At 43.9% G+C, this 24036-nt stretch overlaps 1 protein-coding gene across 2 annotated transcripts; it reads right to left on the reverse strand.

Moving 5' to 3' along the window:
* Positions 1–8: 8 nt before the first annotated feature.
* On the reverse strand, positions 9–18939 carry LOC139539582 (regulator of nonsense transcripts 1-like). 2 transcript variants are annotated; one of them, XM_071342659.1, is made up of 24 exons: positions 18542–18939; positions 17774–17913; positions 17046–17135; positions 13742–13909; positions 13325–13505; positions 12944–13105; positions 12503–12590; positions 12178–12276; positions 11504–11612; positions 11105–11264; positions 10737–10855; positions 10378–10542; positions 9955–10069; positions 9627–9770; positions 9124–9337; positions 8565–8682; positions 6183–6339; positions 5800–5942; positions 5275–5449; positions 4948–5029; positions 4016–4177; positions 3508–3725; positions 3002–3124; positions 9–2857 (listed from the first exon to the last, which is right to left on the reverse strand). In XM_071342659.1, the coding sequence occupies exons 1-23, from the start codon at positions 18710–18712 to the stop codon at positions 3005–3007; spliced, it is 3300 nt and encodes a 1099-aa protein (XP_071198760.1). In that variant the 5' UTR covers positions 18713–18939; the 3' UTR covers positions 9–2857; positions 3002–3004. The 2 variants fall into 2 exon arrangements, with proteins under 2 accessions (XP_071198760.1, XP_071198759.1); XM_071342658.1 differs by having other exon boundaries at positions 11504–11627.
* Positions 18940–24036: the final 5097 nt, after the last annotated feature.

Here is a 24036-nt window from a genome sequence, read left to right on the forward strand (position 1 = left end):
TCAAAACCTTTGACAGAAGCAAACTTTATTGATGTTTTACAAGAAAGGACTCAAGGCGAAATGTCTTGAATTAATCTTCACTGCAAATCCATGAAGTGCACAGATTTTCAAATGCTGGGAAGGAAGGCAGAGATTACCGTACTAAAATATGTCAGGAATCAATAGATGATGTCTATCAAACGACTAAGCATGTTTCAACCACGACTAGCTATTTGACAGCATGATTGTCATACAATGTCTTTTGGATTGACGACAAACAAATTAATGGACATCGGAAGACAAAGCAGGTTGTGAGCTAAAATGAATATTCTCAATTTGGTGCTAAGCACCCAAACATTTCTAAAAACTGATAGACGAGGATTTCTAAATACAAAAGTCCCATGGATAGTTAATTTAAAGGAAAAATCCACAAAAACTATTAGTCCATTGTTGATACAGTCCCAAAATGTTTTGCATGTCATAATGTGGCCGGTGACACTGATTAAGTCCAATATCTTAACTTTTGGGACTATCAACAGTTGGACTAATTTTAAAAAAATACCCAAATATAGTTTGTGGCTCTTCCCTTTATGGATTGTGTTAAAACTTAAAAATACAACCATTATTTCACCACCCTTTGTCATCAGATAACTACTTAAGTCAAACGTTGCTGTCTACAACCCCCCCCCCCTCCCAAAAAAGGTGCACAAGCAAATCGGCCAAAAAAGGAAATGCTAGGGGGCAGATAGATTACATTAGAATTCACATTAGAATTCACATAGGGGAAAGAATGGAGGGTTTGGAGCCATAGGAATCTGGAGTAAACAGCTACAATGGGCAAACTACAGGGAAGCCAAAAATGTAAAACGCACATAAAATCGAAGTTACAAAAGGAAAGCCCTTCTCCTGGTTTGGTGGGAACTTATTTTACATTTTTGTCATTTAGCAGACATTCTTATCCAGAGCGACTTACAGGAGCAATTAGGGTTAAGAGCCTTGCTTCGGGGCACAGATAGATTTTCCCCCCATGTCAGCTCAGGGATTCGAACCAGCAACCTTTTGGTTACTGGCCCAATGTTCTTAACCGCCAGGCAACCTCCTAAGAGAAGGTGGCTTGTATCAGTTAGTCCTTTGAGAAACCAGTATTGTGTGGTTTCAAGGTCACAACATACTGGCCATGTTCACTGATTCTTTCTAATAAATTGGTATATGCTGGCTAAGGTTGCTTTCACTTAAAAGTGCCAACCATGCTTTGACCTACATTCATGTTTTGTGCTGCTTTGTACCTGCAAATAATCAAAGGAAGTTATGGCCACTGATTCGGATGTACACATTCTTTCATGTGAAAAATCACTGTCACCTCTGAAAATCAGTACCAGTTCGTCATTTTACGGATGGTGTGAAATGGTTTCAAATGCTTTGGATTTGACAACTTAATTCTAGTCATGTAGCTAACATTCTTTATGGGCGACTGCATTTCATTCAAATTTGAACCCCAATTCACTATTCCATATTAAATAAAAGAACTAGAATCAAAAGATTTGTATCCATTCAAGGAGTTCACAAGCCTTCTCTTTCTACCTTGGCTATACCTTACCTGTTCTTTGTTTCACACCTAGCCACCTACCTCTTGCAACTTCAATAGTGACACAAAATTGTGTGTAGACTATAGAGGAAATCAGTTTTCCTTAATATCCGTCTTCACTTTGCATGGGAATTTGTTTCATGCAGACGGATCTTACATCAACAAGGAATTCCCCCGAGTAAAGCGTTACTTCAAAGCCGCTGCCAATCTAAGCATACAAAGCATTAAAAAAATTGAAAATGATCCGCCCAGTAGCATAGTGGGCGACATCTCACGTCACCCCCACTTTCAAAAGATCAAAAAGGCCTTTGCCGCAACTTCAAATAACATTGAGTTAATGTACTTCAATGCTGGTCATTATGATATAGGATTACTCTCAGGTCCAGAGCTCACATCTTGAGAAACTTTCCTCTGAAATCCCCATGCCACTCAACTCCCCCAGATTTCTAGTTAACCACCTATTTCTGAAAAGACCTATTGAAAAAGCCAATGGTTCCCAAGGCAATCAAAGGCATTTCAATTAAAAGTTCTTTAATATCAGACTTTAGCGCAGAAACCTTTTCAACTCAAAATTGAACGACGACGTGAAGTGTTCCTCTTGCTGTCATTTGATGAGATTTCAGGTCTACGAGTCGGGATCGACACCGCCACTCTTCCTCCACATCAATCTAATCAAATGAGTCTGGGTATCAAACAGGTGTGACAACCGATCAACTTTGAGGTGAGGATTTCCTATGTTGCCTGCTTGAAGCGTTCCGTACCCCCCCACTTTCTTGTTATCTGCTTTTGAGAGTTAGCGGAATGCGCTCCCCCAGCCAAGTTGCTTGAGAACTTGTCTTTCCCTGTTCGCTGCTCAAAGAGAGAGGTCCTCTGGACAACTGGTCATGCCCTCAGACAGAGGCGTGAGGTTTGAAGGGAAGGTGGGGAAGGGGTTGAGAGGGGGTGGGTGGGCATCTTTCATTGGGAGTTGTGCCTCATTTTGTTTCTTCGTTCTCGTTTCGTCTTCCTCACGACAGCTCGACCGCCTGCCGTCGCCTTCCTCTCGTTCTCGTCCCCATGTGCCGGCAGTGGTCCCTCACTCCCACTCGTTCACTCTTCCTGGCCGTCCGTTCTTCCTTTCTATCGCTTTCTTTCTCTCTCGTGATTGGTTGGTTTCTCTCTCCCGTTGATTTCACACGGTGGTGCTTCAGTTGTAGCAGAGGAAAACAGGTATCCATTTTTTTATTTATTATTACCCAGATTAAAATGCTGATGAACTAAGCTCAGCTCAAGCCTAGCTCCTCTTCCAACAACCTGAGAAAAGGAAATGAGAAGGATATTCAAAATGCCTTCCACCAACAATTTTCTGAAGCTCATTGTTGACTGCAGTAGAGGACAAATCAATAACAGTTCTTGATTCAACTCTAGTACTGTGAGGAATGGGAATAGTTATCTTACACTTTAGTACTGTGACAGTCCAGTCACCCCACCATGTTGGTATGCACGTTCACCCTGGTAAGTTGAGTCCTGCGACAGAGCCACGTCGATCTGGGACTTGAACTCATCGCCTAGATAACTGTCCTGTTACAACAGAATGAGAAACACCCAATAACATCCAAGATAAAACAAAACACAAATTCTTCCAACATTTCCCTGAGAGGATCAGATGATATCAGCAAAATGAACCTTCACCCAGACAATCACTGGTGGCGACATAATCATATTGGATACTTTATTATTACCATACTGGCTTCTTGCTTAGTGTAAACAATATGACAAACATTACATAGAGCCACTGGGCAAGGTGAAGATATTGAAATTGTTATTTATACCCATCTAATCCTCTCAGATCTCCACAATTGCAGTGTGGGGACAATTTGGGATTGGGCATAGGAGTACGAGGCCAGAGTCTAATTTGGTATAGCTGAGGTAGTAGAGGGTGGAGTTTAAGCCAGTATTGTTACCTGGGACAGTTCAGGCTGGGAGAGGCCAGGTTGGCTCATCTGTGAGGGCTGGCTCATGGTGATGTAGCCCTGGGTGAGTGGCCCCTGGGAGAAGGGCTGGGAAGACACGTCCTGGCTGTTTGGCCCATTGCTTTGTCCACTGCCACTGTGGTTCCCCATGCCGCGGGTCCTCTGGCGCCCGCCACGTCCCGCTTTGCCCTTCAGCACCCCACCACGACCTGTGTGGCAGAGAGAGAGACTAATGTCAGCTCACTTATCAAACAGAATAACCAATAGTAAACATGCATTGCAGAGGAGAAATAGTAGAGGTACGAGGACATCTCCAAAGCTTTGTAACATACCATCACCACAACAGTGACACGTACACTGTCAAGCAACTCCGAGGTCCAAGTAGAACACAGAGACTGGATATTATTTGGATACTGTCCAACTTCACAGGGCCAAATAAATATTCCACCAGTCAATATATGCACAACTAATGAATAATGGCCGTTTGCTTCCTGCTCACCTGCAGCAGGGCCGTTAGCCTGGGCCAGGTAGCCTGGTGGAGGCATGGGAGGTATCACCAAGTTGAATGGAATAGGCATGTTCATGGCTGCCATGTGGGCTGGCCCGGCCCCAATCATGCCGATCTGGTCGTGGGTTTGGAAGTACATGTTGGATGGACGCCCTGTTGAAAGAAACATGTCACAGTAGTCATGCATGTGTGAGTGGTCACATCACTGGAGAATGTATTTGTTCCATGTAGTTATTTTTTTTAATGTAACCTTTATTTAACTAGGCAAGTCAGTTAAGAACAAATTCTTATTTACAATGACGGCCTACACTGGCCAAACCCGGGTGACGCTGGGCCAATTGTGCTCCGCCTTATGGGACTCCCAATCACGGCCGGTTGTGATACAGCCTGGACTCGAACCAGGGTGTCTGTAGTGACGCCTCTAGCACTGAGATGCAGTGCCTTAGACCGCCGCGCCACTCGGGAGCCCAAATGATAGGACTTTTCATTGTATCTGTCCCATTATGGTGTCTGTGAGAGCATGAGCAGCGCCATTGAGGCCATCTCCATTCTGAAGTAGGGTCAGTATTCTTCTTCTACTACTTCTATGAGTTGGTAAAACTGAAAGGGTGCACACTGCCACCTGGAGTGTGTTGTTTGAACAGGTAAAAAGCCAAGGTTGGCGATTTACTGTCACCTGCAGTTATGGAACGTTTACTCCAAAGCATAATTCATTGTCTGATCCCTCCTGAAGACCCTTCCTTAACCCATAGGAAGTCCCACCCAGTCGACTACTTCAAAAGGAAAGTCCTCAATGGCACTGCCCATGCATTAGCCTTTATGAAGAGGTTGTCTAGGTGTGAAAATGTTAGCAGCTATTGAAGGAGGTACAGAACAAAATGAACACATTATAAAACAATGATTAGAGGTATTTTTCCACTGACCTGCGCTGCTGCGATCGTAGGCAGAGCCAGGGATGAGAGCCTCGCGGGCGTCATACATGGCAGTGCTCATGAACCGGGCTCCCTGGAACACAGACATGGGTTCAATACCCAGGAAAACGCAGAAGCACTGCTGTTCTGTTGTCGTAACATATTGGCCAACAAAAGTGTAACTGTTCAGAGTGTAACTGAGAAAAAGTGTTACAAATGTTACTGGGGAAGAAGTGTTAAAAGTATGACTAAATAACATGTATATGGGACTAGACTCTACATGGGATAAATAACCACACTGAAAACATGTGCCAACTGTACACTCCTGTGATAACTCACAGGGTTAATGGCGTTGACCAGCTTGCGGGGCTTGCTGAACTGCATCAGGCTCTCTCGCAGGTTGTTGAGGGGTCCCTCCACCAGAACCTTCTGCTCCTTGTAGTAGTTGAGCAGGTGGTTCCACAGAGGCTGCTTGGACAGGGCCTTGGGGTTGCCCACAATGATCACCCCATACCTGAAAACATACGTTACACAATATACAACACTGGTCAGTGGGAGATTGCCTTTAATCTGCCATCATAGAATGAACCATTAAGTGTTGCAGGCATTTCTACTTCGATGACAAGATCTTTGACCAATGCGTTTGCATTGTCTACATTCACATTGACGGGAAGGGTAAACATTCTAATGGGGTCACGGGTCAAATTGATTCATACATGATATAAAATGGATTTACACATGAATAATCGCTTCTAAATTAATCACGTATTCCTGCTGAACCACTATTACGATTTCCAGCCGGACTGGAACAATCCTTCCAGAGAAGCTGTGGTGAGAATGAAGACTAATGGTCCAGATGCTTACTTGGCTCTGGTGAGGGCCACGTTGAGACGGCGTGGGTCGTTGAGGAAGCCGATGCCCTGGTGCTCATTGGCTCGGACGCATGACAGGATGATGAAGTCTTTCTCCCTACCCTGGAACGCGTCCACGCTGGCGATCTCAACCTCCTGACAGCAGAGGAAAGAGGACAGACCAGTTTTGTAAAGCATGCATTGGTCAAATGCAACAGGTTGCGACATATTAGTAGTAACGTAATACTGATTTAAGATTTTATAAATCTGCTACCACCTGCAGAACAATAAAGCAAATCAATATGACAAATTATGTTCTTGAGAAGACAGTGACAACAAAAATAAATCAAATTGTATATATTTTTTTACAGTGTAAGTTAAGCTATACTGCTGTACCTGGTAGAGCTTGGTGTGGAGGGAGCCGCTAAACTGCATGTACTGCACCAGGTAGGACCTCTGGCCCTCGTAGGGGGTGATGATGCCTATCTGGTCAGGCTTGGCTCCAGCCTTCAGCAGCCTGGTGGTGATCTTCTCCACATTAGCTGCCTCAGTTCTGGGGAGAAGGGGATGGTAGTTCAAATAGTTCCAAACAAACAAAATAAAGACACGCTAGTTGCATTCCCAAATAGCAATCTTTTTTTTTATTTCACCTTTATTTAACCAGGTAGGCCAGTTGAGAACAAGTTCTCATTTACAACTGCGACCTGGCCAAGATAAAGCAAAGCAGTGTGACACAAACACAGAGTTACACATGGAATAAACAAACGTACAGTCAATAACACAATAGAAAAGTCTATATACAGTGTGTGCAAATGAGGTAAGAAAGGCAATACATAGGCTGTAGTGGCGAAGTAATTACAATTTAGCAATTAAACACTGGAGTGATAGATGAGCAGAAGATGAACGTGCAAGTAGAGACACTGGGGTGCAAAGGAGCAAAAAAATAAAAATAATATGGGGATGAGGTAGTTGGGTGTACTATTTACAATTGGGCTGTGTACAGGTACCGTGATCAGTAAGCTGCTCTTGACAGCTGATGCTTAAAGTTAGAGAGGGAGATAATAGTCTCCAGCTTCAGTGTTTTTTGCAATTCGTTCCAGTCATTGGCAGCAGAGAACTGGAAGGAAGGTTGGTCAAAGGAGGTGTTGGCATTGGGGATCACCAGTGAAATATACCTTCTGGAGCGAGTGCTACAGATGGGTGTTGCTATGGTGACCAGTAAGCTGAGATAAGGCAGGGCTTTACCTAGCATAGACTTATAGATGACCTGGAGCCAGTGGGTTTGGCGACGAATATGCATACAGGTCGCAGTGGTGGGTAGTATATGGGGCCTTGGTGACAAAACGGAAGGCACTGTGATAGACTGCATCCACTTTGCTGAGTAGAGTTTTGGAGACTATTTTGTAAATGACATCTGCGAAGTCAAGGTTCGGTAGGATAGTCAGTTTTACGAGGGTATGTTTGGCAGCATGAGTGAAGGAGGCTTGTTGCGAAATAGGAAGCTGATTCTAGATTTAATTTTGGATTGGAGATGCTTAATGTGAGTCTGGAAAGAGAGTTTACAGTCTAACCAGACACATAGGTATTTGTAGTTGTCCACATATTCTAAGTCAGAACCGTCCAGAGTAGTGATGCTAGTTGGGCGGGCAGGTGCGGGCAGTGATCTGTTAGTTTTACTAGCATTTAAAAGCAGTTGGACGCCACGGAAGGAGTGTTGTATGGCATTGAAGCTCATTCGGAGGTTTGTTAACAGTGTACAAAGAAGGGCCAGAAGTATACAGAATGGTGTCGTCTGCGTAGAGGTGGATCAGAGATTCACCAGCAAGCAGCAAGAGCGACATCATTGATATATACAGAGGAAAGAGTCGGCCTGAGAATTGAACCCTGTGGCACCCCATAGAGACTGCCAGAGGTCCGAACAACAGGCCCTCCGATTTGACACACTGATCTCTATCTGAGAAGTAGTTAGTGAACCAGGCGAGGCAATAATTTGAGAACACAAGGCTATCGAGTCTGCTGATAAGAATCTGGTGATCGACCTGGCTAAGGCTTTCGACTCTTGTCAAAGAAGATGGCTGCACAGTACTGTCTTGTATCGATGGCGGTTATGATATCGTTTAGGACCTTGAGCGTGGCTGAGGTGCACCCATGACCAGCTCTGAAACCATATTTTATAGTGGAGAATGTACGCTGGGATTCGAAATGGTCGGCGATCTGTTTGTTAACTTGGCTTTCGAAGATTTTAGAAAGGCAGGGCAGGATGGATATAGGTCTATAACCGTTTGGGTCTAGAGTGTCTCCCCCTTAGAAGAGGGGGATGACTGCGGCAGCTTTCCGATCTTCAGGTATCTCAGACGATACGAAAGAGGTTGAACAGGCTAGCAATAGGGGTTGCAACAATGGAGGCAGATCATTTCAGAAAGAGAGGATCCAGATTGTCTAGCCCAGCTTATTTGTAGGGATCCAGATTTTGCAGCTCTTTCAGAACATCAGCTGTCTGGATTTGGGTGAAGGAGAAGCGGGGGGGTGTGGGGCCTTGGGCAAGTTTCTGCAGGAGGTGCAGAGCTGTTGGCCGGTGTAGGAGTAGCCAGGTGGAAAGCATGGCCAGCCGTAGAAAAATGCTTATTAAATCTACGATAATCGATCATTTCATCGGTGGTGACAGTGTTTCCTAGCCTCAGTGCAGTGGGCAGCTGGGAGGAGGTGCTCTTACTCTCCATGGACTTTACAATGCTGTTGATACTTTGAGATTAACCTTGACTGGACTGTGATCCGTACCTGTTCAGGTAGGATGTTCCAGAGCTAGCGATTTCCTCCTGGCCTTGAGTCACATAGAAGAACATGGGTTTGTCTGGCTGTGGCCACTGGAAGTCAAAGCCTTTCTTGATGCGGTCAGCTGCCCAGAAAAAAAAAATGCATTGTCAACATGGTTAGTATGGCACTTCGTCTTCAATAAGCCAGTGAGATTGTGAACAAACCTAAATTTCCAGCAAATATGTGCACAAAAGCAATACACTTCGAGTTAGAGTAGAGTTACAGAAGATTTCAGAGTGGCCTAATTTTAAACTTCCGCAGTAGAGTAAGTGTTTGACACTCAGTGTTTGAACACAAACCCATTGGAATCTGAAACACTGCTTGAATCAATACACTGCTACTTCTAGATTGCAAACAAACATGGTTTCTACAGAAACGTTTCTAGTTGCTCTACTGTATATTTTGTGGGGAAATGTTAGTAGGCACTAGTACATTGCTAATAATAAGTTAATTATTGTTGTACACATTACCAATTCAAAAGCTATAATATGAGCAAGTAGCCTGGTAAAAACATCTAACTCACCAGCAGTGACTCCGTTCTGCAGGGAGCCCTCGTAGAAGATGTTGGAGGGGAAAGCGCTGAGGGCCGGGTGCATGCGGTACTGCACCTGCAGACGGATGGGCCTGATGCCCAGCACCACCAGACGCTCAAACAAAGACTGGGACAGGCCTGCTTTGGCTGCCTTCTTACACATCACTACTGGGCCCAGCTGGCAGTGGTCTCCCACCAGAATGAGCTGTGGAGGGGGAGTTCACGATTAAATGACAATTAACCAGAAATGTTTAGCCTCTCTCGAGCTGTAGTGAAATCAACACTGGGAAATTACATTGTCTGGTACAGTCTTTTAAACAGACCATGTCCATTTCTTTGGCAGAATTTTTTTTTAAAGTCTGGATTGAGTAGGTCTCACTGACTGTTGAACCATTGACACTTTTTGTCAAAACATGTCCATGCAAAGAACATTGGGATTGAACCAATCTTAAGCATAAATCGTTTTTTGTGTGTGTTTGTGTACATGTGTGTACCTGCTTGGCACCCAGGACCACGGGCACCATACACTCTGGCTCGGTGGCCTGGGTGCTCTCATCGATTAGGATGGAGCGGAACTGCATCTTGGCCAGACGGGGGTCTCCTGCCCCCACACAGGTACAGCAGATCACATCTGCATTCTAATGAGGGACAGTGGCAAACAGGTTATGAGTTGGTTTAAATTAGAGGAATGGGGAACCCATATCGTCACTAGGTCAAAAAACATTCTACATCACAGGACTTGCCGTACTGTTCTCATAAGACTGTTGTAACTGCTGTGACTTATTGGGCAACAAAAGTGGTAGTGTTAAGTGTCCTCCTCACCATGAGCAGCTCTCTCTCAGCGGTGCGCTTCAGGGCCCGGTAGCGCTTCTCGTCAGCGGACGACAGCTCCCCGGTCTCATCCTTCAGCTGCTGCAGCTTTTGGAGCTCTGGCATACTGGGGGTCACAGCAGACACAGCATGTTGAGTCATTAGCAACACAGAATTAGTTATTATATTAAAAAGTAACACTTGGCAAGGACAGAAAACTAAGCATGACCCCTGTTAGCAAATCTGGCAGAACTATTCAATGGTTCTATTGAAGCAGTTAACAAATGCATTCTTCCCTTTTCTTCATTATTTGATATTTAAACAAGGCTAATACATTGCTAAAGGTATTAACAGGTGTGATTATGACAGCACCACTACAATTCAAGTTCAGACGGTGCAACAAAAAAAAGGACTTCATTTCCCAGCATGCCCCACCTGTCCATGTTGCGGATCTGGTTGTGCAGGGCCAGGAAGGAGACAGGGGAGTCGATGGCTTCTCTGCTTTTAGCACACAGCCTGACCACCTTCAGGCCCGACATGTGGATCTTCTCAGTCAGCTGGTCCACTGCGATGTTACTGGGAGCACACACCAGCACGGGCCTGCAGAACCAAACACACAACAGATGAATGCAGAATGCAATGACAACGAGCAGATGCTATAGCATACTTTCATAGTTTGCTTTGATGTTTAGCCTTCTTGTACATAGCCTACCTTTAAGTTGCTCTGGATAAGAGCTTCCGCTAAAATGACTTGCTTTTAACAAATACATAATGAGGAGTGTGAACTGCCTTACCCATTGCCCTGCCTGGCGAGGTGGTACACGATGGTGGCAGAGGTGACCGTTTTCCCAGTGCCGGGGGGGCCTTGGATAAGACTGAGGGGTCTCTGCAGCACAGTCTTAACAGCATACACCTATTTTAAACACACAAATCAAAGCCAAAACACTTATGAACGTTGCGCATAAAGACAAGCACATGGAAGTACGGGAAATTAACATTTAACTCCAGATGAAGTTCCTCTTGATTATAAGACGGCATTACTATCATGAGGAAATGTCTTCCTTTTCTAATCATTAATTCACTAAAACTAATTGGTTAGAAATTCAAGTGTCAGACCCCATGGTCAGGTGGGTCAGTGAGGTGTTTGGAGTGGGGGTCAGACCTGAGAGTGATTGAGGTCAGGCAGGCCCTGTGCAGTGAAGCGTTTGGGCAACTGACACTTGATGATGACATCTTCCACCTCGTGGCCCAGCAGCTTGTGGTAGATGTAGCCTGACACGGATGTCTCGTCCACAGCAAAGGTCTTCAGGGCACTCTGCATTCTGAAACCAATGGGTTATAGTGGAAATAAAGAGTGATGTGGTTAACAATGATAATACAAGCTAGTACCTTCATATCATGTCTTATTCATTAAATTCTTTAATGTATAACTAACAGAATTTATGTTAATGATAATTCGTGTGAAATGCAGCTTTAGCTGTGCAATCAGTACTCTCTGGAAATCGAGTCACGTTAAAAACCAAAGTAGAACTGATTAAATATTCTGATCTGCTTGTCGTACCTGTCAAAGGAAGTGGACTTCCACACAAAATCCACCTGGAAGTTGTGGGGTATTTCCACAGGAGCTCCGACACTGCTGCGCAATTCTATAGCAATCTCATCTCCATAGTCTTTCACAAAGGGTGCTAAGGAAATAAGTACAGCAAAATAGCCTTTCTTTGTGGAATGTTAGAAAGAAAAAGATGTGGTTTTTTTCTCTCCCCTTGAACAGGGTTAATAGTAGGGATGAAAGGTCTACAAAACTGTAGATTTTCCCAACATTAGCATACATCAGATACACTAGCGGGAGTGCAATCTAGAGGGGTGATAACCCCTGGATGGTCCTCTCCGAAGGGAGTGCTACGGTAGACTAGCTCTTTAACTATCTCCCAATAAAATATGATTTCTTTATGCAAGGCTTTAAACGTTACAACCCAATAACGTGGCTAGCATCAGACTGCTTACCTCACGTTTTGCAATGGCGACAAAAACGAGTTATCGTTTGAGACATTGAGATTGTTCAGATTGGCTGACGAGTTGAGACGCAAAACAACTTTCCCCCTGACCCCATCATGGAAAAGGAAAGATGGAGAGGTGGATCCTATTTGCTAAAAAAGGGAACACTGAGATCAAAAAGGTAGCAACCACTGAAGAAAATGTGTTTTTCTTCAGAATGATCTTTCAGTTAAAGGATACTGTCTGGGACTTTGATGACATGGCCGATGCCCTTCCAGAGTGGGGCCAGCTCTCCTTTGTAGCGCAGACATATCTCATCTCCTTGCATCAGCCGCATGTCTGTGCAAACAACCACAACAGAGACGTTAGAAACACTTTGCTCAAACCTACAGTACATCCAAAAATATATGAATGGTTCCAAGGAGGTGGACAAAATACAATACCGTACACAAAACGGCCAGCACAAAAACACACACACCACTGGGGATGCAGGTATGGGATGTGTGGGTTCTCTATGCACAACAGAACCACTGGTAGACAGAGAAAAGTCCATTGAAATAATTACCACCTGAATCCGTCTTGGGCAAGGAGAAATAGGCAATCCGCTTTTTATTTAGCCCCAGGTCCCACCTGACCGTTATATTATCTTGGGTCTGTGAAGAGTTACAGATGAGAACAAAGGAAAAAAAATGTATAACAAATTAGTCATACTGTCATTAGCTACATAAAAAAACAACTCAGCCACCCTGCTATGTTCAAGTACAATTTATGTTTCTTTGAACTTGCATCCTTCCCTGAACATTTTCACTGATTTCATAAATTTGTCAGGGTTACAGCAAGGTTTCCACCATTATAATTTCACCTCACACAAGACATAGGTAAACTTATACTGCATAGAATGTGTACGTTATAGTAGAACGTGGCACAGTAGATGCATTTGTGACTGCCCTTATGTTGATTTAAAGGGGAGTTAATGGATTATCTAAGGGGGATGTGGAGGCTGTACCTGGGACTCTTTAAGCTTTTTGTCGTAGTCAGCCTCCAGCTTGACGAGGGGGCCGAAGATGTTCTGGTACTGGTAGGCATCCTCGTAGCGCAGCAGCACATGCTGGGGCTCCTCATCTATGCCGGGCTTCTCCAGGTCCTCCAGAGTGGCCGTGGGATTATCCTGAGACGAGAGGATGATGAACATGTTCATGATTTCATTCACGTCCATATATGGGAACACAGCCTGCTTCCTCCTACAGCTACTGATAGGTGGGCGATTCCCCTGCCTAATTTGGTTGCCCCCTGCCCAGTATGTCAGATGCTGTGGTGTTTTATGATTATTTCTGAGGTTAAGCTATGTCTACTTCATGGCTCTGGATAGGTTAAGACAGCCTAGTACCTTCCAGAGCTCCTCCAGCTTGTTGATCTGCTGGGCGGTGATCTGGCGGGCCCGGAGCTGCTCCTGCTCCGAGGGGATCTTCACCAGCCAGGAGAGGAAGCAGCGGTCCTGGATCAGCGGCTGCCACTGGGAGCTGTCCCAGTTGATGTCCTTCAGGCTGCTCTGACTGGCACATGGCTGCCTAGTAGCACAAACATATGGATACTGTCAACATATATTTGCGTTATCGAAAGTCTGTTCATGGACAGATGGTTGTGTTGCTCTCTTGCCATAATATGACATACTTACGTTTAAATCATGGTATCTATGGCAATACACATACTGTCAAATCTATGGTAATCACACATGCAGAATCAGTCCATCACATCACACCCACTGTTAGCCACCATTCCCCCCTTTTCATCTGATTGTACACACCTGCACAGCAGCACCACCACCGAGTCGGCCTTGGCGGGGATGAAGCCAAGGAGGAAGACGTTGCGACAGCCACAGTTGTAGCACTCCAGCACCGTCTCGCCCAGTGGCCCATCTTTGTGCAGAGTCACCTCTTTGCATTTGGCTCTCACCAAGTGGTTCACTATGTGGCTGAATGAGAGCATGGGAGAGCATCAACTTACTTGCACACGCATGTAAGCTGAGTGCTCAAAATAGGCCACATTAACATACGTAGCTTAAGAAACAAGGTTCATGAAATCAATAACATGCTAGTAAAAGATGATATTCATATTCTGTCTCTGAACCTCACTTAGATAATAGAGTTGATGATACAGTGATAGCAATACATGGTTACAACATTCACAAAAAAAGACAGAAATGCCAATGGTGGCGGTGTTGCTGGTTATATTCAGAACCACATTCCTGTAAAGATTAGAGAGGATATCATGCTAAATACTGTTGAACTAATACTGCTACAGGTTCATCTGCCTCACCTAAAGTCCATTCTTGTGGGAAGCTGCTATAGACCACCAAGTGCTAACAGTCAGTATCTGGATAACATGTGTGAAATGCTTGATAATGTATGTGACATCAACCGAGAGGTATATTTTCTGGGTGATTTAAATATTGACTGGCTTTCATCAAGCCACCCACTCAAGAAAAAGCTTCAAACTGTAACCAGTGACTGCAACCTGGTTCAGGTTATCAGTTAACCTACCAGGGTAGTTACAAACAGCACACGAATGAATGAAATCATCAACATGTATTGATCACACCTTTACTAATGCTGCAGAAATTAGCTTGAAAGCAGTATCCAGATCCATCGGATGTAGTGATCACAATATAATAGCCATATCTAGGAAAACCAAAGTTCTGAAGGCTGGGCCTAATATAGTGTATAAGAGGTCATACAATACATTTTGTAGTGATTCCTATGTTGTTGAAGCAAAGAATATTTGTTGGTCTGTGGTGTGTAATGAGGAGCAATCAGACATTGCACTTACGAAATTGCTTATTCCAGATACTAATAAACATGCAACTATTAAGAAAATGACTAAAATCGCTGTGTATTGATAAGGAATTGAAAAATGGTATGGTTGAGAGGGATGAGGCAAAAGGAATGGCTACACAATCAATTGGCAAACGTACTGCAAATTGAGAAATCTTGTGACTAAACTGAATAAAAAGACGAAGTAACTACACTATGAAATAAACATAAATGACCAAGAATGATGTTAAAAAGCTTTGGATCACCTTAAATAATATTTTGGGAGAAGACAAAGCTAACTAAGCTCCATCATTCATTGAATCAGATGACTCATTCATCACAAAACCAACTGATATTGCCAACTACTTTAAAACCAACTGATATTGCCAACTACTTTAATGATTTTTTTCATTGGCAAGATTAGCAAAGTTAGGCATGACATGCCAGCAACAAAACACTGACACTACACATCCAAGTATATCTGACCAAATTATGAAAAGACAAGCATTGTAATTTTGAATTCAGTAAAGTGAGCGTGGAAGAGGTGAAAAATTGTTGTCTATCAACAAGGACAAGCCACCGGGGTCTGACAACTTGGATGGAAAATTACTGAGGATAACAGCAGACGATATTGCCACTCCTATTTGCCATATTTTCAATGTAAGCCTACTAAAAAGTATGTGCCACCAGGCATGGAGGGAAGCAAAAGTCATTCCGCTAACTAAGAATAGTAAAGCCCCCTGCACTGGCTCAAATAGCCGACCAATCAGCCTGTTACCAACCCTTAAACTTCTGGGGAAAATTGTTTTTGACCAGATACAATGCTATTTTACAGAAAACAAATTCACAACAGACTCAGCATGCTTATAGGGAAGGACATTCAACAAGCACAGCACGTACACAAATGATTGATGATTGGCTGAGAGAAATTGATGATAAAAAGATTGTGGGGACTGTTTTGTTAGACTTCAGTGGGCTTTTGACATCATCGATCATATTCTGCTGCTGGAAAAACGTATGTGTTATGGCTTTACACCCCCTGCTATATTGTGATCAAGAATTACCTGTCTAACAGAACACAGAGGGTGTTCTTTAATGGAAGCCTCTCCAACATAATCCAGGTAGAATCAGGAATTCCCCAGGGCAGCTGTCTAGGCCCCTTACTTTTTTCAAACTTTACTAATGACATGAGTAAAGCCAGTGTGTCTATGTATGCGGATGTCTCAACACTATAAATGTCAGCTACTACAGGAACTGAAATTAGTTTTAGAGTGGTTGGCAAGGAATAAGTTATATATTTCTAAAACTAAAAGCATTATATTTGGGACAAACCATTCACTAAACCCTAAACCTCAACTAAATCTTGTAATAAATAAATGTGGATACTGAGCAAGTTGAGGTGACTAACGTGCTTGGAGTAACCCTGGATTGTAAACTGTCATGGTCAAAACAGATTGATACAACAGTAGCTAAGATGGGGAGAAGTATGTCCATAATACAGCGCTGCTCTACCTTCTTAACAGCACTATCAACAAGGCAGATCCTACAGGCCCTAGTTTTGTTGCACCTGGACTACTATTCAGTCGTGTGGTCAGGTGCCACAAAAAGGTACATAAGAAAATTGCAATTGGCTCAGAACAGGGCAGCATGGCTGGCCCTTGGATGAAGAACATATAGCTAATATGAATAATATACATGTCAATCTCTCCTGGCTCAAAGTGGAGGAGAGATTGACTTTATCACTACTTGTATTTATGAGACGTATTGACATGTTGAATGCACCGAGCTGTCTGTTTGAACTACTGGCGCACAGCTCGGACACCCATGCATAACCCACAAGAGGTCTCTTCACAGTCCCCAAGGCCAGAACAGACTATGGGAGGCGCACTATATTACATAGAGCCATGACTACATGGATCTCTATTCCACATCAAGTAACTGATGCAAGTGGTAAAATTAGATTTAAAAGAAAACAGATAAAAATACACCTTAAGGAACAGCGGGACTGAAGCAACAAACATAGGCAGACACATGCATACACACTACACACACGTACACAGGGATTTTGTACTGTAGATATGTGGTAATGATGGAGTATGGGCCTGAGGGCACACAGTGTGCTGTGAAATCTGTGAATGTATTGTAATGCTTTCAAAATTGTATAAACTGCCTTAATTTAGCTGGACCCCCGGAAGAGTAGATGCTGCCTTGGCAGCAGCTAATGAGGATCTATAATAAATACAAATGCATGTTATGAATACACATTTTTAGTGTATGAGACACTGGAGTGCTGCATACCTGCCAGATGTATTGCCACGTCCATTGCAGAACCACTTCTTGCTTGTGTTGCAGTACACCACAGATGCAGGATCATGGATGCCACAGTAACTGAAAAAATAAACATAGCAAAAGGCCCTTATATGACATATGCAGCGCACAGAAAACAATAACAGAGATGAAATATTTGCATATTACAAAAAGGAAATATGTTACCTTATTAGCAAACTCTAAATCTTAGTTAGTAGGGTGTTGCATGTATAAACATGTCCATATGTTCCTCTAACAATTCAACCAATCAAATCTTATTGGTCACATACACATGGTTAGCAGATGTTAATGTGAGTGTGGCGAAATGCTTGTGCATCTAGTTCCGACCGTGCAGTAATATTTAACAAGTAATCTAACAATTTCACAACAACTACCTTATACACACAAGTATAAAGGAATGAATAAGAATATGCACATATAAATATATGGATGAGCGATGGCAGAACAGCATATGCAAGATGCAGTAGATGGTATAGAGTACAGTATATACATATGAGATGAGTAATGTAGGGTATGTAAACATTATATAAAGTGGCATAGTTTAAAGTGACTAGTGATACATTTATTAATCCAATTTTTTATTGTTAAAGTGGCTAGAGATTTGAGTCAGTATGTTGGCAGCTGTTAGCTGTTTAACAGTCTGATACTGTGGGACAATCGTATAAATTAGTAATCAAGTGTTTGGCTCACTCTCCTACCTGCAGGCATGCAGTGGGAGGTCTTTGATGTAATAGGTGTCTTCTTCATCCTCCTCGAAGTTCAACTCAGCAAGGAGTTGGCTCGCCTTGGCCACATCGTCGACTCCTCCATTGTGAAGCCCTTCATCAGGACCATTCACCTACAGATGGAACATGGTTGAATTAGGACTGCAACAATGCCAAAAACATGGAGGCATTGCTATGGCACTAGGTAGAGACATATTTCCTTTGCCACTACTATGAACTTTGAAGTTTCTTACGGTGGGTGTAACAACATAACCTAACTTTTAATTTGTATGTTACCAGTCAATTACTTGAGGAAGACTAGGAATTACTGCAGAACCTCGTTACCCACACATTCATTGGTACTGTTGTTGTTGGATAACAAACTAGTTAGCACTTAAAGCAGTACCAACATTTATCACATGTTTTTGGCCTCATTTGAGAGGATGAAGTCAATGGTTGTGGATTTCTAACGTTACGCGTTGGCAGACAAGGTGGTTTGATAGCTAAATAATACTGCTGAAGTTAGCTAGTTATAGCTCATTTTGTAATACTAGTCAGCCAGCAGTGATTGCTACATAGTCATAGTTGACAATTTACCAGTGTATGTTAGCAAACAAGAGTTAACTAGTTAGCCAGTGCGCGAACATGGCTAGTAGTAGCTAGCTGGCTAACAGTAACGTTAGCTAGCTAGCGTTAGCAGTTGTAGGAATTGATGGAGGGCAAGCATGCAAGTTTGGCTAGCTTCACATGAAGAATAAAAACCTGATTGTCCAGCTGACTCTGGGTTTGGCCTTGAGTTTGCGTCTGGCTGGGGAGGGTAAAATCGGTAAACTCGTACTCCGAGCCCTGGGTATCAGCCCCAAGTAGCTCCGCTTCCTCCGTGTCCAGGAAGGTGAGCGTTTGAGAACTCGGCCCGTACGCCTCCACACTCATCTCGACACAAGTTGCGCTGACTAAATGGACTCCGGTGCAGTGATGAATATGATCAAGATCCTCGGTGATATGTTTATCCAAGCGGATATTTGTGATCACAGTTTCTGCTTCGAGTCAGATTTGAACCTAAACAAAATTCGAACCGCACCTGAAATTAAACAGAAAACACAGCTCGAGACGCGCCTGAACTCCAAACAGTGACGAACTTCCTAGCGCCACACAACGTAAGTGCGTTGAGCACGAAAGATTGACGTTTACACAATTACAAAGGAAGGAGGATGGATCTATTGATTGATATTAATGACAAAAATCTACTTTCATTGTTGATAAATAAAATCAGTTGCTATCAACTAGAAGAGTTTACTATCAATATAATTATGATTGGAAAATAATGAACACACGTCTGAAAAGTATTGTGTGTGGGTTATTCTCAACGAGATTGTAACACAGGAAACCAACATTATTTTCCTTAAATTTATTCAAATGTGAATGAGGATAATCCTTTTCACAATGTTTCTTTCTGTCTCAAAACCATTGTTCAGCTCAAAGCCAAATAGCAATCTGGGAAAATTTAAATCTAGATGCCATAATAAAATATGATATACCTCCAAGAACAATAGGCATACACATTGAGACAGCAGATAATTTATAGGCTGGTTTAGGTGTTGGGCATACTGGGATCGATGTATGTACTATGTTTATTTCTAAATAGTAACCTAGTGGATATTCTGTGTTCCCTTTCCATAACACAACAAGGCACAGGTCAGAAGAGAATCTTAAAGGAAATTGCCCACCTCAACAAGCACTTAGGGACATAAATGTTTTCACATCTTTGAGTAAAGTCATTACAGTTGGTAAGCTCTCTCACAATGACAATTCCCTGATGACTCGTGCTTTTTATCATACACATTTTACTCATATGTAATAACCAGGTAATTACTGGTATGTGACAGTGTGGAGGAACAGGTAAACAAAAACACAAAGATGAATCTCCATAGAGTCCATGAATGCTCCAATACCCACTACCACTTAGTCTATAAAACATACTGTATTTTGGGCAACAACAAAATATTGTGTATGACAGTTGTTCTGAGAAGAAGATACTATTAATCTGGATCAGCTACATGTTATTATGTGGCTGTACCACTAGAGGATTACATGGCTTTTGAAATTTACAGTACCAGTCAAAAGTTGACACCTACTCATTCAAAAAAATGTTTTTTACTATTTTCTACATTGTAGAATAATAGTGAAGACATCAACACTATGAGATAACACACATGGAATCATGTAGTAACCAAAAAAGAAACCAACAAATCAAAATATATTTTACATTTGAGATTCTTCAAAGTAGCCACCCTTTGCCTTGATGACAGCTTTGCACACTCTCGGCATTCTCTCAACCAGCTTCATGAGGAATGCTTTTCCAACAGTCTTGAAGGAGTTCCCACATATGCTGAGCACTTGTTGGCTGCTTTTCCTTCACTCTGCGGTCCAACTCAGCCCAGACCATCTCAATTGGGTTGAGATCAGGTGATTGCAGAAGCCAGGTCATCTGATGCAGCACTCAATCACTCTCCTTCTTGGTCAAATTGCCCTTACACAGCCTGGAGGTGTGTTTTGGGTCATTGTCCTGTTGAAAAACAAATGATAGTCCCACTAAGCGCAAACCAGATTGGATGGTGTATCGCTACAGATTGCTGTGGTAGCCATTGCTCATGTTTCTTGGCCCAAGCAAGTCTTCTTCTTATTGGTGTCCTTTAGTAGTGGTTTCTTTGCAGCAATTCGACCATGAAGGCCTGATTCACACAGTCTCCTCTGAACAGTTGTGTCTGTTACTTGACACAACTGTGAAGCATTTATTTGGGCTGCAGATTCTGAGGCTGGTAACTCTAATGAACTTATCCTCTGCAGCAGAGGTAACTCTGGGTCTTCCTTTCCTGTGGCGGTCCTCATGAGAGCCAGTTTCATCATAGTGCTTGATGGTTTTCGCGACTGCACTTGAAGAATTTTCAAAGTTCTTGACATTTTCCGGATTGACTGACCTTCATGTCTTAATGTAATGATGGAATTCTCTTTGCTTATTTGAGCTGTTCTTGCCTTAATATGGACTTGGTATTTTTCCAAATAGGGCTATTGTCACGCTCTGACCTTAGTTATTTTGTATTGTTTTAGTATGGTCAGGGCGTGAGTTGGGTGCGTTATCTATGTTTGTGTTTCTATGTTGGGTTTTTTCGTTTGGCCTGATATGGTTCTCAATCAGAGGCAGGTGTTGGTCATTGTCTCTGATTGGGAACCATATTTAGGGAGCCTGTTTTCTGTTGTGTTTTGTGGGTGGTTTTCTTCCGTGTCTGTGTGTTCCACACGGAACTGTTTCGGTTTTAGTTCGTTCACTTTATTGTTTTGTATTTCAGTGTTCAGTTTTGTTCCATTAAATATTCATCATGAACACTTACCACGCTGCGCTTTGGTCCTCCTCTTTTTCTCCCAACGAAGATCGTTACAGAACCACTCACCACAACCTGACCAAGCAGCGTGGTAACGGGCAGCAGCAGCGGCAGCGATATCTGGAAAAATGGACTTGGGGGAGATTCTGGATGGTAAGGGACCCTGGGCACAGGCTGGTGAATATCGCCGCCCAGAGGCTGAGCTGGAGGCAGCGAAAGCGGAGAGGCGGCGGTATGAGGAGGCTGCACGAAAGCGCGGCTGGAAGCCAGAGAGGCGGCTCCAAAAATGTATTGGGGGGGGGGGAACACGGGGAGTGTGGCTAAGCCAGGTAGGAGACCTGAGCCAACTCCCCGTGCTTACCGTGGAGAGCGAGCGTCCGGGCAGACACCGTGTTATGCGGAAGAGCGCACGGTGTCTCCAGTACGTGTGCATAGCCCGGTGCGGTACATAGCAGCGCCTCGTATCGGCCGGGCTAGAGTGGGCATCGAGCCAGGTGACAGCCGCCAGAGCCGTCTTCCTGTCCTGAGCCGCCAGAGCCGTCTTCCTGTCCTGAGCCGCCAGAGCCGCCCGTCTGTCCTGAGCCGCCCGTCTGTCCTGAGCCGCCCGTCTGTCCTGAGCCGCCCGTCTGTCCTGAGTCGCCAGAGCCGCCCGTCTGTCCTGAGTCGCCAGAGCCGCCCGTCTGTCCTGAGCCGCCAGAGCCGCCCGTCTGTCCTGAGACGCCCGTCTGTCCTGAGCCGCCCGTCTGTCTTGACCCGCCTGAGCCGCCCGTCTGTCCTGAGCCGCCAGAGCTGCCCGTCAGTCAGGAGCCGCCAGAGCAGTCAGTCAGGAGCCGCCAGAGCCGCCCGTCAGTCAGGAGCCGCTCGTCAGTCAGGAGCCGCCAGAGCCGCCCGTCAGTCAGGAGCCGCCCGTCAGTCAGGAGCCGCCAGAGCCGCCCGTCAGTCAGGAGCCGCCAGAGCCGTCCTTCAGTTCGGAGCTGCACCTCAGTCTGGAGCTGCCCCTCAGTCCAGAGGCGCTCCTCAGTCCAGTGGGGCCCTTTAGTAGGGTTGCCAGTCCTAGGTCGGCGGCGAGGGTCGCCGCTCTAAAGACGCTACTGAAGTGGACTAAGACTATGGTGGGGTCCACGTCCAGTGCCAGAGCCGCCACCGCGGACAGATGCCCACCCAGACCCTCCCCTATAGGTTCAGGTTTTGCGGCCGGAGTCCGCACCTTGGGAGGGGTGGGGGGTACTGTCACGTTCTGACCTTAGTTCTTTTGTATTTTCGTTGTTTTAGTATGGTCAGGGCGTGAGTTGGGTGGGTTATCTATGTTTGGGTTTTTATGTTGGGTTTTTTCAGTTTGGCCTGATATGGTTCCCAATCAGAGGCAGGTGTTGGTCATTGTCTCTGATTGGGAACCATACTTAGGGAGCCTGTTTTCTGTTGTGTTTTGTGGGTGGTTGTCTTCCGTGTCTGTGTGTTCCACACGGAACTGTTTCGGTTTTAGTTCGTTCACTTTATTGTTTTGTATTTCAGTGTTCAGTTTTGTTCCATTAAATATTCATCATGAACACTTACCATGCTGCGCTTTGGTCCTCCTCTCTTTCTCCCAACGAAGATCGTTACAGCTATCTTCTGGATACTACCCCTACCTTGTCACAACACAACTGATTGACTCAAACGCACTAAGGAAAGAAATTCCACAAATTAACAAGGCACACCTGTAAATTGAAATACAGTCCCGGTGACTACTTCATGAAGCTGGTTGAGAGAATGACAACTATGCAAAGCTGTCATCAAGGCAAAGGGTGGCTACTTTGAATCTCAAATATAAAATATATTTTGATTTGTTTAACACTTTTTTAGTTACTACATGATTCCATATGTGTTATTTCATAGTTTTGATGTCTTCACTATTATTCTACAATGTAGAAAAGAGTAAAAATAAAGAAACCATGGAATGAGTAGGTGTGTCCAAACTTTTGACTGGTCCTGCATATACACAACACTGGAATAACCCATAATGGGAGATAACCCACTGGCTCCAGGTCATCTACAAGACCCTGCTAGGTAAAGTCCCGACTTTTCTCTGCTCGCTGGTCACCATAGCTGCACCCACACGTAGCACGCGTTCCAGCAGGTATATCTCACTTGTCACCCCCAAAGCCAATTCCTCCTTGGCCGCCTCTCCTTCCAGTTCTCTGCTGCCAATGACTGGAACGAACTACAAAAATCTCTGAAACTGGAAACACTCATCTCCCTCACTAGCTTTAAGCACCAGCTGTCAGAGCAGCTCACAGATCTCTGCACCTGTACATAGCCCATCTATAAATAGCCCAAACAACTACCTCTTCCCCTACTGTATTTATTTTTTTATTTTGCTCCTTTGCATCCCAGTATTTCTACTTTGCACACTCATCTACTGTCAAATCTACCATTCCAGTGTTTTAATTGCTATATTGTATTTACTTCGCCACCATGACCTATTTATTGCCTTTACCTCCCTTATCTCACCTCATTTGCTCACATTGTATATAGACTTATTTTTCTACTGTATTATTGACTGTATGTTTGTTTTACTCCATGTGTCCTCTGTGTTACTGTCACGTTCTGACCCTTATTTTCCTTTGTTTTTGTCCTTAGTTAGTATGGTCAGGGCGTGAGTTGGGGTGGGCAGTCTATGTTATGTGTTTCTATGTTGAGGTTTGTCATTTGGCCTGATATGGTTCTCAATCAGAGGCAGGTGTTTTGCATTGTCTCTGATTGGGAACCATATTAAAGGTAGCCTGTTTTCACTGTTGGTTTGTGGGTGATTGTTCCTGTTCTTGTGTTCCTGTTTTTTTCTGTGTTCTCTAGTTCGGGACTGTAGCTACGTTGGTTTTTCGTCTATTTATTGTTTTT

This window comes from Salvelinus alpinus, chromosome 15, assembly GCF_045679555.1.
Source record: "Salvelinus alpinus chromosome 15, SLU_Salpinus.1, whole genome shotgun sequence".
In the NCBI taxonomy this organism is placed as follows: domain Eukaryota; kingdom Metazoa; phylum Chordata; class Actinopteri; order Salmoniformes; family Salmonidae; genus Salvelinus; species Salvelinus alpinus.

Excerpts from the sequence above, each read along its gene's own strand:
- LOC139539582 (XM_071342658.1), bottom strand. The coding sequence starts at position 18,712 with ATGAGTGTGGAGGCGTACGGGCCGAGTTCTCAAACGCTCACCTTCCTG. Across the intron at positions 13,106-13,324 it reads AGCTGGAGGAGCTCTGGAAG|GATAATCCCACGGCCACTCT; the intron begins GTACTAGGCTGT and ends CTCTCGTCTCAG. Across the intron at positions 6,340-8,564 it reads GGAACATCCTACCTGAACAG|AACTGAGGCAGCTAATGTGG; the intron begins GTACGGATCACA and ends CCTTCTCCCCAG.